The following is an 18,494-nucleotide window of genomic DNA, read 5'->3' as shown; positions in this document are numbered from 1 at the left end:
TTTTTCCTTCCTACTGTTGCCAAGTGCTTGCTCAAAGCGGGTTGTTTGATTGTTGGGGTTTATCTCTGTATTATTGTTTGGTCACTACCTTACATTATTAAACACCCTGGGGTGATGACGTAAAAAAGAAAAAAACGACTGAAACTCTGGAATTTTTCACGCAGTTATCTGGACTTCAACACACTTATCTGAGAAATACATATGCTGAGTCGTGAAGGGACTATTTTTACTCTGATAATGAGTAATTGTTCACAGCAGGCTAATGTTTTACAAAGGGGCTATTAGGTAATTGTTACATAGATGCTTACCATCTATGGGGTTAAGGAAAGAGACCTGTGGCAATATGATGATGTCACTATGACCTTTCTCACACTGTGATTAAAGCCTCATGTGAGTCACACTGACAGAAGCAGGCTCACAGAAGACAACACCCTGGGACCCCTCTCATTACATTTTCTGTTCTGCTAAAAATAAAAACAGGTTGTTTGGTGTGGTTTGCCATCTAGCAATAATAGTGCATTGTGAAGGTTTAACAGGATCGCTGAAACCTATTGAAGTCTAACATGTTCACCCTGGCTGTTAATTGTAATGTTAGAAAATGACTTTTCAGTGTTGCCTCAGCCAAGGCAGCTCACATTCTGGTCATTTTAAAGGAAACAGTATTTTATTTTGTATACATTCAATTTTAAATGTACTTTAAGAAATTTGTAGTGCAGATAAGGGCAGCATGACAGATGTTTACTTTTATTATGCAACATTATGTAGGAGTAGGTCATGGATAATAGCCACTGATTTGGAAATAACTGGATATGAATAACTTGAGTTCATTGTTTATTATTATGACTGTAGATTTCTAACAAACTAAGCAGCTCATTCTCATTCTTTCTATAAAGATATAACACATTTTGGGGTCAACTCGAGAAATGTGAAGGTTAGGTCAGAGGTCAGATGTGATGTGATATTTGGATGTAAACTATAATGTGATATTTAGATTAGCCTCCACATACCAGTATCATTTAGTAAATGTTGGTGATACAAACTAAGGCGCCAGAATTTTAAGCAAAGTTTTAAAGATAAAATAAATTTTATGAAAGTTTGACCTTATTTAACCTTGAAGAAAATGTCAGAGGTCCAAAGTAATGTGATATTTAAAATCCTGATGTATCATTCTCTATATGCGTATATATTGTCAAAACATATAATAGCAGTAAAATATAGCTTTAAACAGCCCTATATAGTATTATTATCACTTTTAAAATCTTTATACACTACCTTCTGCATGTTTACAATATACACCACACTTCCAAAAATCATAGTTTTAAGGTTTTTGTCCATTTCTGACCAATAAATAATTAAGTTGACCTTGTAGGCCTTGGTGGATGTAAGCCAAAATTTAAAGCATTATTAACCCCACTCTACACCCCTACCGAGCTATCTTGTTTACAGACAGAAAGATGAGACGCATGCACACACTACCAAAAACATAACCTCCAAGGCGAAAGGTAATTAAACAGTTTGCATATTCACTTTTACATTACTAAAGCCACGCCAATCTCTCTGCACGTTTCCTATGAGGTGATACCGATGACACAATACTGAAGCAAAGATGTTCTCGCTCCCTCTAACAGAGAGTGCAGACGAAGACGAATGAGCTCCCTGGCTCCAGAGGCCACCTGGCTGCATCCATCCAAACAGATCAGAGTATCGCTTTTCTCTTCTTTCTGCCCTCTGACCAAGCATTACCTGTTGAAACACTGAGCTGTGAGGTGAGAGGTCACACTAATAGCCTCACTCCATCTTCCCTCTCCTGCTCGATTTCCTCCATCTCTGTCCCATCACGCACTTTCTTTCCTCTATGTTCTCCCTCCTCCTTTTCCTCCTCCTGTGACACTTTGGCCTATTGATGTGGATGGAGGAGAGGTCATTAGTTGATCCATGCTGTCACAGCTATCAGACCCATACACGGATAGCAGCAGGTAATCACCCTAAGTACATACCAGCAGAAGCCGAAAGCCTTTATGTACACCAAGGGACATCGGTGCTGTTTTTCAGCAGTGTTCCACCATGTTCCACGAGGGATTCCTTCATTAATGCTATTGATCAGCGCATTTAGTAGATTGGCTTTATGACAATCTCTTCCTTGTAGGGAAACACGGCATCAAGACGTCTGGGATATGAACAGCAGCTACTAAAGTGTGAGACTTATAGAGACACATGGAGTTGATCAATTCCTCCCATGGACACAAGAACAGAACATTTAACATCCAGTCAATTTCTTATATATTTAGAACCCTGGCTGAAGGTCCCTATAAACACATACTGGCAAAAGTGGGTCTATTATACGCGTATGCTTGGAAAACTAAGGTGATGACAGCTTAATGCTAAAACATCTCCACGCAATTTATGGAAGTCATTGCTACAGGCAAAGACCGTCTTCAATACATCGTCAGACCACCACTCTGCGACGTATTACCACGAAGCGACTAAAAGGTTTTTCTTTTCTAGAGGTCAAGCCATCGATGGTGTTGAATGAGGAACAGCACTCACATCCAAGGCTTTTATTTAGCCTGCAGATGGCATTTCAGGGAACAGCATCATAATCACATCGATATTTTTTCACACAAACAGCAGCCAGAGTAGCTCAATATCCAGGAGCAGTATGTTAAAGAAAAAAAAAAGTACTCTCACTTGATTCATTTGTAACGGGTTGGTTTATAACATTAGTTTGTACTTTATGCACAAATTAGAGTTACTGTGTGGTACTTTATATGATTATAGTCTAACTTTCCCACAATATCACACAAATTATACTTTAAATACAACACTGCTGATATGCACAAGTGTTTCTAAAAGTAAAACTTCCTTCACCCTCATAATTGTCGCCAATTACCACGCTCATGTTTTTACATAACTTAAAGGTGCCTTATCACGCAAAACTTTCTTTGGAAAAACATCTTCAAATAAAGTGCATCTTGCAAATACTGCTGCCTTTTATTTATTTTATTTATTTATTTATTTTTTACAGAATACATTAAAATAATTGCTGCTAAACTTACGCTCATGCCACTTCAAAAGAATAAGCACATAAAAGCAGAGAAAAGGGTCAAATTTCAGGGTAACACTATATACACATGCACTGATTTTAAAAAGAGCTCGCTATTCTTCTGACACATGAGCATAAAGAAAGGATGAGTTCTTTATAGGATTTTAAGTCACTAAAGGGTAAAATAAACTTCTACAAGTACCTTTTGTTGTTTGTTTTTTTAATTTGGGTCAATGTGCCTGCAGGATTTTACACCCTTGCCTGCATCGCACACATTATATCCTGCAAACACCTTCTTTCCTGTGTGACAACAGCAGGACTCTGCTCGCCTGGTTCCCACCTCCAGTCTAACTCCGCTACCTGTCCCTCGCTGCTAGGCATGCACTCAGTTTGGGTCAAAAAGCCACACGCACAGAAAGCATTGGTGCACGAGCCTTAATTTTCACCCCAGCGTGTGGATCCCACACCCGGTGGCACTTTTCAATTAGACAGAACGGAAAGGCAAAAACTGGGTGTGATGCTAACGACCTTTGCGGCAAAATCCTGACTGTCGCTGTCACAGTATGCACATGCAGGAGATTTTACTCAGCTCCATATTTCCTTCTTGTATATTTCAGCTTTTCTTCTTTCTTTCCTACTTTTTCTTAAATAAATGGCTTCTTTGATAGTTCTCTATTCCTTTACTTGGTAGTTCTTTATCCCTTCACCTTTAGAGGGCATAACATGGGCATGGATGGAAGGATAGCATGAAAAGAAAGCAAAAAGTAGAGTGAAGAACTCATCTAATTTGAGCATGGAGTCAAGCAGAGCGCTGTATGTTCACCACCTGCTGACTGCAGATACAGCTTTTGGGCCATGATGCGTTCATGCATGTGTGAAGCTAACGCTGACAGCATCACAGAGCTGCACGGCTTACTGAAACAATCCAAGAATGGGACTACCTGGAACTATTGATCAACTGAATTGCACACCAAGCAGACAGTCCTGAATGACAGCCCAAAATACTACAGGCAAGATCACAGCAAAAGTGTCCACATGATCAATGTAATGGCACTATACTAGCTTAATAGCACCTGTCTCCTATGTGAGCATGTCTCTGCTGTTGCCATGATTATGATTCCTATAATTTCATTCAATTGCACCAATTACCCCAGAGACTCAAGGCCTTTTCCTCGTGTTTCAGAAGAAAGGCAGCCTGTGAATATTGGGTGTAGACTAGACAGCCAGGTTTCTGATCAATACTTAAGGTAAGGTGAGATAAGGCATCTGAGGAGCATTGCAGCTATTTGCTCTTTTTTTAACAGTACACAGAGAGCATGACAACAACAATCATGGCTTGGCAGAAATATGGAGTTTACAATTTCACTGAATTGACTTGCTGCCATCTGCAATAACTCGCAATCACAGTCAGGTCTTAATTCTTGAGCAGCAAAACCATTCCATCCCATTTACCTCTGTGTCTCGATTCATTTATAGAGGCGCAGGCAGTGTAATGCAGTGGAGCATCAGAGGAGAGTGCTTGATTTGGTTAGAGAGTTCCTTTGTTTGTCTTTTAAGAGATGGAATGCCTCAGAGTTGTGTCTGTAATCACCGTTTGCTCCAAAGGGGAATACACAGCTCACATCAGTGGGTAGAACCAGCTGCAGAGGTTCTACGTGAGCGTGCAGTTCTTTTTAGTTTGTAGGTAATGCACTAAGTGCGCCGCACCATATCCCAAACTCCACACCTCTGGCCTTCATGATTCAGAAATTTAGCAGGTTAGATGCACTCAAAATCAAGCTGTCAGTCAAGCCCTGGCGGCTGTATGCTTGCTGACCTTGCTGAGCCAATCTCAATATCTGTCCCCTAACCACAACTGTCACATCTCACGCACCAGGCAATATGTCTGAGCCCCGTATGAAATAACACGCAGAAGAAGATGGAGCAAAAACAGCTATTCTCTGTCTAACCCGCAGACATTTACCATCAACACCGATAAATGCACTTCACTGTGACAGCTTCACACGTGTTTTCACAACACTATGCCTTGCCTTCATTTAAACTAAAGTAAGTAGCTGTTGTCCGCATGGCAGATGAATTTACTTGTGTAAGATTATGTCAGGAATATTTATGCTATTTGCCTCCAAAGTAAACACTGACACTGCTGACATTAAATCATTGCCAGGGTCATGAAGGGCCGTGAATAACAGCAGGTCATTGCCACATATTTATGGACAAATCAGTGAGGACAGAGAAGCATCACTTCTTTTTATATCTTTTTTTAGATAGTAGTGCAAAAAGAGATTTGGAGATTTCTCACATTTTAAACAGCATCAAAATGACATGAAATCTCTACCTGGGCTTTTTGCATTCTTACAGATGCACACGCATTTTTATGGATTGTGATTAGAGTATGACGTCAGTCTTATCCTGTTTTTTTGCCATCCAGGATCTGACTACCTGACTACACCTCAGGCGTTAACCCCCCTACAAAATCAGCATGTATAAGGAGAAAACTAGACACCGTTTTGCACTGGGATCCCATCAGCTGTGATGAATGTTAACAAGTTGACCTTCTAAGCCATCAGTACAAAGTAGTCATTTCTACATGATTACATGAGCACTCAACACTATAGTTCACAGTTGTGACGTTATTGTTTTGACAAAAGTGGCCGCAGACTGACAGACGTTTAAACATGAACCAACGCACTCAGTTCCTCAGCGACAGAGTGAGCAATCAGGAACAGTTTCCAATTACGACGCCTACTCACAACTCTAAAATAATATTCATGGGGCTGTCGGGGCAAATGAAAAAAAGAAGAAGAAGATAAATGCATTATCTATCAACATGTCTTCAGCATAACAACAAGTTTCAAAGTCAAGAGGGAATTGGGATTTCTCCAGTGTAAAGACGGGAGACTTGTCCAAGAAGAAATGCTCAGAAAAAAACCCATTTTCAGCTTGCGTATGACAGATATTCCAGGGAACTTTTTTTGTTTTGTATTCTATTTTTTTAATCATTATTAATATAAATAAAATAAATAATCTAAGAAGATGCACTATATAGACAAAGGCACAGGGCCACCTACACATTGCACCTACAGAAGCTGCTCTACCATAGAAACACATACCTTGAAGCTCCCAGCACACTTTTGTGCTGATGATAAGGCCAGAGGAGGTTTGGAACTGGCAACTTTTATGCACCATGAACTTCAGCACCTAGTGACCCTGCTCTCTAACTTTACCAGGTCTGCAAATTTGTGGCAGAGTTACAGGGTGACTGGGGAATATCTGATTTTATAAAGCTGTAGCAATGGAACAGAAAACACCTGAATTCAAAGAGCCGTGGCCTAATACTTTTGTCCATATGCTGTATGCTGTAGGTTTTAAGTATGCGATATGGTTCAACATACAATATAAGGTGTAGCTCTAGGAAAATGTGTGACTGTAATTCATTATTATCAGGATGTCCTAAAAACTCGCTGAAAAGTCTTCAGTTAATCCAAAATGCTGCAGCAAGAGTCCTGACAAGGACTAGAAAGAGAGAGCATATTTCTCCTGTTTTGGCATCCCTTCACTGGCTTCCTGTTAAATCCAGAATTGAATTCAAAATCCTGCTCCTCACATACAAGGTCTTAAATAATCAGGCCCCATCTTATCTTAATGACCTTGTAGTACCATATCACCCTATTACAGCACTTCGCTCTTGCACTGCAGGTTTACTTGTTGTTCCTAGAGTATTTAAAAGTAGAACAGTTTTCAGTTTTCAGGCCCCTCTTCTGTGGAAACAGCTTCCAGTTTGGATTCGGGAGACAGACACTATCTCTACTTTTAAGATTAGGCTTAAAACTTTCCTTTTTGCTAAAGCATATAGTTAGGGCTGGACCAGGTGACCCTGAATCCTCTCTTAGTTATGCTGCAATAGGTGTAGGCTGCCGGGGGATTCCCATGATGCATTGAGCATTTCCTTTTCAGTCACCTTTCTCACTCACTAGGTGTTAATAGACCTCTCTGCATTGAATCACACTTGTTATTAATCTCTGTCTCTCTTCCACAGCATGTCTTTCATCCTGTCTTCCTTCTCTCACCCCAACCAGCAGATGGCCCCGCCCCTCCCTGAGCCTGGTTCTACCCGAGGTTTGTTCCTGTTAAAAGGGAGTTTTTCCTTCTCACTGTCGCCAAAGTTCTTGCTCATATGGGGGTCATATGATTGTTGGTTTTCTCTGAATGTATTATTGTAGGGTCTACCTTACAATATAAAGCGCCTTGAGGTGACTGTTGTTGTGATTTGGCGCTGTATAAATAAAATAAAATTGAACTGAATTGAACTCTATGATGGTGTACCATATTTATTGTAGCACTTCTTAGGAGCTACATTTCTTTTCACAGCAGCTGTGTTGTGTTGCAAAAATAAATAGGAATAAATGTTACTGCGCAGTAGACTTAAATAACAGAATTTTGTCAGTTTAAAAGATGAAGACATGTCAGAGAAAGTAGACATGGGTTAACGAGGACGTGACTCAGAGACAGCCTGAAGACACAGAAGAAAAGGAAATGGCATATTTTGCAGCGAGACAAGCCGAGTCAAAGATCTGAGACTCAGCTGAGCTTTAGCTGTGATAACTTACTGCTTTAGCACCTACTCCGCCCCCACCTCGAAAACTTTTCCACTTGGCTCATTTGACTCCCACTCTTCAGAATGAGATGAGAGCTACACACCCTTGAGGTTTCAATCGCCCAAAAAAACCCCATTTCCATCAGTGCCCCCACAGTTTTGCTTCTCATGATCAGAGCAGTGTTCTGAAAAACCTGCACCAGAAAAGCCAGTGGAATAAATAAGTCAAAGTAAGAGAAAAACCCAACCGATTTGAAAACATCTGATTGGGGCTGGAGGAGAAAAGCATGATGAAAGAGTGGAAAAAAAGAGAGAAGAGGAGACAGAGGGAGAGAGAGTGTCAGGGGAAAGCCCTATTGATCTGAAAGCTTAATTAACCATCAGATGCTTCTGACACAGTCTCTGATCTTCTATGATCAGTGGCAGTGTGGCACCACTCTTGGGGTGGGGATGGTGGGGAGGTTATAGAAAAGAAACGGGAGAATGACTGAGAGAAGGGCAGAGAGGAAGAAAGAGTAGATCACTGATAGATTACAAAATCACTTTGCAGAGTGTACAGAAGGATGACGGGGTGATAGGTGACAAAGGAGAAAGACTAAAGACAAAGAGATCATCAGGAGACAGTTGATTGGGGAAGGAGAGGAGACAAAAGGGCAAGAAGCATAATATGGATAAAGAAGATAATGTGAGGAAAGAGAGAGTTGAGGAAGCTGAGAGTAAAAAAGAAGAGTGAAAAGGAATGAAAGATGAAAAATGGTGTAGATACATTTGTCTAAACTTCATCATTTCCCAGAATAACGCCCTCCCCACACTGATGCAGTCACCTTCAGCTTCTGCACGCATGCATATGAGAAAGGTCCGCTGATGCTGAGATGACAGCAGTGATTACTCGAGGATTGAATTGCCAATTCTAATACATCTGAAGAGCCGAGATTTCGGCCTGATGATGTCATCTGGGCAGAATGGAAATTGACCCAAGTGAAACCAGTCAGGAGTGAAGTGAAGGTGGGGAGGATTGAGGCTGACATTAATCCCTGGGAGCTTTAAAGAGTGAAACAGCGCACCTTGGAATGTGACGTGGGGGGTGAGGGTGTGAAGTCGATGCATTTCAGAGGTGCTTTGGCTAATGTTAAAATTGATCTGGCCATGTCAGAAAATACATTCAGTGTAGATGAGGTTAACAACTCAACCCGAGTTCCCATCAGGGTAAATCAGGAGAGCTTGGCCAAAAAATAAATTCAATTTGTGGAGTAATTTCTATCTAGCAGAAGGTGAAAGAGACATAAAGGTGAAGAAAGGGAAAATGAAATAAAAGTGTTGACATGTTACACTCACCAATGCGTCCGATCGTATTAGCTCGTGGAGTGGAGACGCTGTCTGGGCCCTCAGTGGTTTCATAGAGAGAGTTGGAGATCCGTCGTTCATGGCTCTCCAGAATAGAGTTGAGAGGATGCTCTAAAAATGAAGGGCTGCCAGGGACTTCCTACATGGACCGGGAAAAAAAGACTTGTTTACAACTCATCAGACAGACAAACAATCACACTGCCTAATCTAAACCAGTAACGTGCAGATTTAGGTTTCAAATACATTCCAAATCTGTGACTTTTTTGGTTCATGTATTGTATTTACAGTATTCGTAAACTGAAAAAAGAAACTGAATCTAATTAGTATTTTGTTTTGGGTTTTTTTTTTTTGCTTTTTCTCATCAAATACTGGACAACATGCTAACAAGCGTGAACAATCAAATGCTGCAATGCTACGATGTGATAGAGAAGGAGCTAACAATCAGCATCTTAGTTTTAACCGGTTTTGGTTGTAACACATTCAAAGTAACACTTAACTGTAATGTAACATGTTACTGTACTGAACTGAGTAATTAAATTCATCATAGTAGTTACAATTATGTCATTACTTGAGTTAGAAAGGTTCTTCGGTTATCTGTACACCACAAATAGAAAGAAAGAAAACATTTTTCTTCCTGCGCACTTATGCTACAATCAGCTAACACAACTTCAGCACTTTGAAATCATCTGTGCAGACAGCATGCTAACGCTCAGCTAACCCAGAATCCAGAGTAACATTGATAGCTAAGTAAATGCAGACAGCCCTACAGCCAGAGCCTGGACTTACACATGTAACAAAAACAGTGATGAGCTGACAGGCTGGTAGCATTGTACTGTACACTACAGCTTTAAAGCCTCTTTAGGCTGTTGTTTTTGCCAAAATTAGCCTAGGGTCTTGTGTTTGCATGTGGAACTATAGCGTAACATATAGGTTTATGTTACATGACATGTTTCAATTCATCTTGCAGAGTAACGCTAAAGTAATCTTTAAAAAGTAAAGTGATTTAACAAAGTACTCTTTCCAGCAAGTAAATAAATACTCTACTGGATAACTTTTAAGAAAAGCAACAGATAATGTGTAAAATGTTACTTTTTTTGAGTAATAACCTCAACACTGGTTTTAGCCTCTTAGCATATCAGTGTTTGCTAACTAGCACTAGCACTAAACACAAAGTGCTATGTAGCTATGTAATACTTCTGCAGGTATTTTGTCAATAGCAAACTCTGATAAATACTCTAAACAAAATTTTTTACTTGATATTGATGCTAGGATGTCCGCTCACATTTATTACAGATATATATATTTCATTCGTTAAAAAACAGTCAGAAGGAACAAATTATACTTTGAAACAATACATTTCAATAAAGCTAAGGGTCATTTTTTTTAACTACCGAAGAAAGTGCAAGTATTCCTTCTATTCTTCTATTGCAGTCTACGAATACAGGATTACAAGGTGATACACACATGATGGTGTTCACACAAAAATGGGTCAGTCAAATGGATCCCAGTGCTTCTGCCACCAATATACCAAAAACATAGAACTGGAGCTTCAGTATCAATCTCAGCTTACATCTCAGTATTTTCTGCTTCAGCAGTGTGAAACGGGTCGTGCAGTAGTCAGAGCTGGATAAAGCTCGATGGATTTCCCATAGGCCAATAGATAGCTCTCTCTAACAATGAGCCCTAGTAAATGGGCCAGTGGCATTTGCCACATGGTCAATGTGCTGCACTGGTGGTTATTGAGCCCACTCACAGTCAGTGTATGTCAGTCTTGACAGCTGAACATGGTTAGTGGCTCGTCTGGGACCAGTGTGCACAGATAGTCTTGAGTCTTCAAGAGCCAATAGCCTGTCAAACGTGGTATTTTGGAAAGAAACAACCAAACCAAGAGTTTGGGAGTAGATAGGGAAAAATAAAAAGCAGATAGAAGAAAATAAAACCTGGGTATTATCCTAATTTCTCACAGTTCTTTATAGCACCTTGTGGGCAGCCAGGGGAATCCACTGGAAAAGAACTCCCTGTACAGGACCTATTACAGATAGCTCCCTTGCAGCTAGACAGTCCAGCGTGGCTCAACTCTATACTCTAAAGCACGCTTTAAACCAGGAGGCCCCGGCTAATATTGATGTCTCACAACACTCTGCTGGCTCCCGGCCAAGAAAAAGGGGAGTAAAAATGTAACAACAAGAGCAGCAGGGAGACAGAGGAGAAGGATGGAGACGAGGAGGAGAGAAAAGAACAGGATGTGCTGCTGAGGCTTCTGTGAACAAATGACAGGATTTACAAAAAAAAAAGGGGGAGAATTATTGGGTGTGGGAGCTGAGGCCCCGGTGAATTGTGGGTGCAGTAAAAATCGCATCCTTGCGGGAGCTGTGCGCCCTGGGAGATACATACCGGGGTAGAAGGACTTATCGGCTGTTTAATATAAATGTGAGGTTTAATGAGGTTGAAAGCACAAGACTTTATCGGGACAGCGTGTTGATAAGAGAAGATGTCGGAGAGAGGCGTGCACGTGTGCGCGTGAAACGGGGGGGGCTGGGTCAACGCAATTACAATCAGAGCCGCGGCCACTGCCAGCCTTTTAATAAAAAGCACGTCCCTAGATGATTCAGACTCAATAAGGTTCAAATTGTTGAAATGAAGATTTATTTAACTCGCTTTTCTCTCCTTTATTCAGCCACTCTGCACTTTTTAATCTGTCTCAGATCAGCCAGAGACTTGTCATGAGCTCGACAGAATTAAGATGGAAGGTTTTGGGTAAGAGGTAGGTGGAAATATGTGGAAAGACTGGAACAGAGAGAGCAGCTTAGGACCAAAGTGATATGAAAACTATGTACAGAAGGCACTGAGTGGAATAGATCTCAGAAGGAATACTAAGTCCCCTCTATCTCTAAGAGCCGGACAGGTTTATGTGAAATGTATTTACTGGCTTCTATGGCAAACAGACATTGGAATAAACATAATACAAAGTCAAAATTGCAGCAATTTAATCTTTGTGTATTCAGTATTAATTAAATCCGCTTCTGTGCATGCTAATGCTTTAGCCCCGGCTGCCTCTGCTAACACACTTGTGAATATTTAGTGGTGCAGGTTTCTACGAAAAGCTGTGACACGTTCATGCACAATTTGCCACCAACTAATATTCAGTTGTCAAGATATCCTGTTCTGATGGGCAATTCTGGAAACATTCTGATAATGAAATGGAGAAAGAAAACTGCGTTGTGATATCACAGCAAGCTGATTTATTCTAACTTGGCGAAGACGCCTATTTCTTTATTTTAATTTTTGAGGGGTTTGTTTTTTCTAAAAGTGTGCTTGCTCCTTTAAGTCTTTCAGTGATGTTTAGCCCTTTCTTACTACCGGGTCTCATCATATTATCACGTCTTTAATGTGTTCTAATCTAGTCATTTTCAGAGTGGATTATCGTGTTGACTGAGGGAGAGGGCAGAGCTCTGCGACTTACACCGAGCCCAGTCGAGATCGGCAGCTGCTCCCCTCCCGCTGGACTTGCTAAACATGCATGTGGGTTTGTGTGTTCAAGGCAATGCTTTAATGTGCAGTGCGATTGCATATCTGCATGTGTGTGTGTCTGTGTGTTCTAAATACATCTATGGGAAGTGCAGACTTGTGCACAAATGTTGTTTTTTTGCCTGCACGTCAGCATCTCCCTGACCTTGAGTAGTCAGTAAGGGAGAAGAAGCAGTGTGTTGACAGGCATGGTCTTAAGCTGTCAACCAAGGCTAATAATGTCTAGTCCATGGCCATTTCCTGGCCTTCTATCCTGGTCTCAGCCTGTTGCCGGGGCCCTAATCCAGTCAACCTCCACCATAATGCTGTAATTACAATTCTTAAGCTGCTGCATCCTGCTCCAGGCACAACTCACCTCTCTGCTGGCTAGATATACCCCACTTTCATTAGCTTCTCACATCCACCTAGAGCCTTAACCTAATGCCTGTGCCTCCCAAAGTGGACTCGCAAGTCTTTTAGGACTTCTTAGCAAAACTTCAATTTCACCAAAGTATGACACAGATAGAAAACCAGCACAGCAGTGAGATATGTGAGAATAACACCTGCTCGGGTTTAACTGTTAAACCACTGCTCTGTCTCCAACTGCAACATAATAAAGGTCTTGTCTTGTTGCCTAGCGAACCATCTATCACCATAAACTCCACCTACAGGCTGCACGCAAATACTGTGAGAGCTTAAAGCTCTTTCCTCTCACACTGGTTGCAGCAAGAATACAGGAGAATACACACATTATGCTTTTGTGTATTCTGACGTAATGCAAGCATCGAGGTCGCAAGCGCCGATCATACTTGTTTTACATCTCGTGGTTTTCTGTTGTGCACCGGAATCATTTCAAGCATATATGGAAGTTCTGCACTTCACACCGCCTCTGAGTGCTGTCAACTTCAATGCTGTATAAAAGCAGTTACAGAAAAAGTTTCATAGTAAAACAAAAAAGTAGTTCTGTACTTGAAAAACAAATAGGACCTTTTCACATTAGCTGTTTTGTCATGCAGTCATTGGAGGGTAAACACAGGTGTAATTATTAACATTAATTAGATCGGAAGAGGCCAAGGCCCCGGTGCTGTGATGGCTCACTGGAATGGTTAGGAAACAATAAATAAAACAGAGCGGTAATTAACTGGATTGTTTACATTAATGTTTACCGTGTTAGGACGTGTCAGAATGGTCCTTCAGTGAACCAGCAAATTAGTAATTTTTTTTTTTTAAATTGTAATACAGTAGCTATGGCAGAAAATAAAAATGTGTCATAATAAGCTGTCAGTGCGGCCGATGATGAAAACATAAATTGCACGTTCAGCATATTGTATATGTTTATCAGATGCTAAGACTGCCTACTACATGTCAGCAAGTAAATGTAGAAGTGTAGAAGTGTACAGCTACACTGTTTGTACATGGAGGTTTTTAGCATTGTGTTTATACTACTTAAAGTACAGGCAACAAGTGTTCACATACTTAAATTTAACAATTAGCCTGAACACAATCTTTCTGATTGAAAGGTGTCAGAATACACAATGCATTGCAATGTGTTGCATACGGGTGTCCATGCTGAGCCCTGTCTACCACTGAAAGTGACAACAATGGTCACAAGATCTGGATCATGGAGCAATAGAAGGTGGGGGCCTGATCTGATAAATCATGCTTTCTTTTATATCATGTGCAAACTCAGGTGTGCGTGTTGCTTATTCGTAAAGCCAGTGCCCAAAACATGTTCTGTGATGTTTTGGGCAATATTCTGCTGGGAAACTGTAGGTCCTACTATTCATTTGGATGTTACTTTGACACGTACCACCTACCTATGCAGACTGTGTACACCCGTTCATGCAACCAATATCCCCTGACAGCTGTGGCCTCTTTCAGCAGGATATTGCACGCTGTCACAAAACAAAAATGGTTTGACAACGAGTTTAAGGTGTTGACCTGGCCTATAAATTCGCCAATTCCCCATGGAAAACTAGTCTATGGAGGGCCCACCTCACAACTTAAATGATCTGTTGCTAACATCTTGGTGAAGAAACCAGTCCGTGCCTCGATGGGCCAGGGCTGTTTCGACAGCGAAAGGGGGATATTAGGCAGGTGGTCATAATGCTATGCTAACACTAACCCTATATGAGTGAAGGTAAGAAATGAACTGATAAAATAACTTAGCTGCCATCAACTCATCTGTTACAAGAAAAGGGTAGGGTTAGATGAAACTAAAGATCTCTAGCTCACTCACAGTCCAACGGAAATGAAAAAACATTCTGAGTTTAGTTGACATGAAACTTTCAGCAAGCCAAATCTCTGAGACTCGCTGGAATAAGAGCTTAAATCACAATCATACACAGAATGTCCAGTTTGACTCTTCTTCCTGGGCATCCAGGCATGGATGGCAAATTCTCCAGTATGAGAACCTTTTAAAATAACTAAAGAAAACAACAAAGATCCCTAGAAACATTAAACATTCAAAATAATACCCAACAAACTGATTCATTGTTATAGATATTAAGATGTTAGCATTTCTTCATTTGTAATAGCTCTTTTGCCATTTTAAATACTGAAAACAGTTTCAGAGTCTTTTAAAAATGACATCTTTGTTGTTTTACATTGAGTTTTTTAAATGATCAAAGCTTTTACATACTGTATTTACACTTAACATTCTCCCCACACACATTAATAACTTTTTTGTAGCTCTACACTGAAAACCACATGATTACACATACCAAGCAAACAGGCTTCCATTGACTTTTCTTTTATTCAACAGGATTGATAATTGCGGGTCACAACCGGTCTGTATAGGATGAGGTTCTATTTATATTAGTCAAGTTCAATAACATTTCAAGAATCTCATACATAGCTCTTACCCAAATACTATACTGTGAAGTTAAAGGCGTGCATCTGTGTATATGTATTTGCATATGTTGCTCAACAATACTTGAGTTTTCAGAAACTAAGCACACACTTCACCTCCACAGTCCTCAGCCATGCCCAAGCAGCCCACTCAACCACTAGATTCAATATATTATTCTCTCAATTGGTCCTATTGAGTTTCCCCTGCCGCTCCTAAATGAGTTAGTCCTTAGAGAGCAGGCCGGGAATGAGGGCCCGGCAGCGCTGGAATTGCATTTCTGCTGCTCTGTGATCCGCTTTTCTCAATTTAGTCACTGTGTCATTGCAAACTCCATCTCCCAGAGTGCACTGCTCTGTGCCCTCACTTTATCCCTTCCCATGAATCACTCCTATTTGCTATGACAACAGGGGAGCTCTAGTTCCTACATGTCACTATCTAACTTGAATTCAATCAGTCCATACGAAGTTGGCCAGAGGGCTGGTCAACACAAATTTCCCTCCCTTACTCTTGCCTCTTTCGCGGGGCCAGCATCTCATTGTCTTAAGGTCTCTCCCAGCAGTGGTCAGCTCAATACTAATAAAACCATAATTTACTAGGCTGGGGCTCTGATTGATAGCTCTCTCAAGGCTCTATCGATCAGCCCTTCTCTCATCCGACTGAGCGTCTTTTGTTAGGACCAGCCACTTCCTTCCCCCTTGTCTCTTTGCATAAACCGTCTCTTAGTGACTAACAGCAATACTATTGGAATGGATTACAAACAGGCCTATTGGCATGCTGAGGACATTGCTTTGGTGCTCTTTCACTTACAGAATCAGCTGTTATATGTAGTCTCTTCACAGAGTTAATTGAGTTATTATGGCTATGAGTCCTTATGACGCAACAATGTTAAGGTGAAAGCATGAAGTAAAGTCTGCGCTGCATTCATCTTACTTCTGTGCCGTCTTCCGTCTCTTATCAATAATAAAACAGTGTTTTTAGCTAGCCCATTACTGTCTCTGACCACATTCTCCAAATAAAGAAAAGAGTCATAGCAAACAAACCAATTTATGAAGAGGTGAGGTCATTCTTGCTGTTGCTCAGCAGAACCCTTTCATGAGAAAATTGCATTAATTGGATTCAAACCAATGTGCGTCAAACAGACAATGGCTGAATATACTGCCTCTTTTGTGTATTTGCCATGCATGCTTCCCTTCTTTGGATACAACTGAATAAAAGAAGTTGTGAAAAGATCCAAATTAGTGCAAATAATAAAGATCTTTTACAAGAATACAAGCAGCCTAATAACATGCCCTTAAACTACCGACATTATTAGCATGTTTGAGGTCAAAGACTCTAAGCGACCTCTGTAGGTGTAGCTGCAAGACAAAACCTGGGCCCTATTTGAACAGAAGGGCTGATCAATAGAGCATAAACACAATCTGACTTCCAAGATTAGTATGCAATGGTTGCATAATATGAAAGTATGCCAATAGAGGATAACTCATGATGAGCACTCATGATGTAAAAACGAAACATAAAGAAAAAACCCAAGTGGAGTTTGTCTAAATGAATGTTGACAAGTCCAGGAAAATGTTGTTTGGACTGACGAAGCCAAATTTTAGCTTTTTAGTCACACCTCAGCTCCGTTTCTACAACAACGTTCCCATTTCACTCATGCCATTTCCATTTTATTACATTTCTAAACATAATAGAATATCTGAAAAATAAAAACCCACATGCCTGTTCTGTTTAATATAGCACGTTTAATACGGTGGTTGCCAGTTGTATTGTATTAATCACGTCTGGTGGAAAAATGTGTTTTAACCCCCACACTCCCACCCACCCCTCCCCACACTCCTCGCATTGCCCTTTCATCATTACGCATCATTCTGCTGCAGCCTGCCACATTTCTTCCATTTAAGCGCTGATGTTGATTAGCTGTCATGCATGTCAGGATGTCAGTGTAGTAAATGTTGGGATTACTCATGGTTCATTTGTCGAGGAACAGCGAAAAGCAGAACGTTGCTGTATACGAGGTGAAATGTTAATGGCTCAAGAAACCGAGAAAACGGGAAACCAGAGAAGCATTTCTCAGGTACCTAAATGCACTAGGCCAGACACTGCAGCGATTGTCCCACGTCGTATGTGTGGATACACTTTCCAGGTGCAAGACTGGAAAGTGTATCAAGAGGTCAAAATAGAGGGAATGCTTTACATAAACCTTTATATTTATATCTAGGTAGTGTTGACAGAAAGGCACTAAAGACAGCTAGAAAGATTTTTATTATGTCTCCTGAATTCTATGATCGAGCTCCACAATGTAAAAATAGCACATTCTGATTTTCAACTCAGCCTGTAGATGGAAAGAACGAGCAAAGTCTTACCCGGCAAACATAGAAAACAAAGGCACAAATGATTTTGTAGTGAAGTATCTTGGTGGAAGGATGTTTTTGTTGCCCTGATTAATGCAGCGCTTTACCAGCAAATTGTCATAGACCTGTCAAGAAGGATTGGTGGAAAAAACAAAACAACGTGACTGCCAGTCTGTCAAAAAAAAAAAAGCCTATGTCTGCAGGAGATCTCCGTCATAAATAACATCACAAATGCACAGAGAGGCATAATATGTCATGTGATGAATTACAAATCAGTGAAACTAAACCAAACCGCAAGCATGCTTATCATCAGCCTGTCAGCTTTTAGACACCTGTGTGATAAATATCTTAGAAATATCATGATGTGCAAAGGCTGTTGCAACACAGAAACAGACATTTACCACTAAGTTAACTTTCTTAAACACAATATTTGGGTTTGTGCATGTTGGACATGCCAAGTCCAGCTTAATTTAGTTCACTTCAGTTCAATCTTATTCATATGGCACTAAACTACAACAACAGTCGCCTCAAGGTGCTTTATTTTGTAACATAAAAACACAACATATACATAGAAAACCCCAACCATCAGGCGAGAACCTATGAGCAAGCACCTTGGGGACAGTGGGAAGGAAAAAACCCCTTTTAACAGGAAGAAGCCTCTGGCAGACCCAGGCTCAGTCAGGGAGAAAGGACAGAAGGCACACTATGGAAGAGAGCCAGAGGTTAAAGAAGAAACACTCATTGCATCATGGGAAGTCCCCAGCGCCTTAGATCTTTTGCAACATAACTAAGGGAGGATTCCTG

The 18,494-nt window shown here is 40.7% G+C and overlaps 1 protein-coding gene across 3 annotated transcripts in view; it reads right to left on the bottom strand.

Moving 5' to 3' along the window:
- Nucleotides 1-18,494, bottom strand: part of LOC100702913 (partitioning defective 3 homolog) — a 346,275-nt gene that overhangs the window by 135,765 nt on the left and 192,016 nt on the right. For all 3 annotated transcript variants that reach the window (XM_025910173.1, XM_025910174.1, XM_005471661.4), the window contains exon 15: nt 8,973-9,120. In XM_025910173.1, the coding sequence (XP_025765958.1) occupies nt 8,973-9,120 (148 nt within the window). The remainder of the gene's footprint in view (nt 1-8,972; nt 9,121-18,494) is intronic.

The sequence above is a fragment of the Oreochromis niloticus genome, linkage group LG9 (genome assembly GCF_001858045.2).
Source record: "Oreochromis niloticus isolate F11D_XX linkage group LG9, O_niloticus_UMD_NMBU, whole genome shotgun sequence".
In the NCBI taxonomy this organism is placed as follows: domain Eukaryota; kingdom Metazoa; phylum Chordata; class Actinopteri; order Cichliformes; family Cichlidae; genus Oreochromis; species Oreochromis niloticus.
Note: the sequence above shows the minus strand (reverse complement) of the source record. Positions and strands in the feature narration are given on the sequence as shown.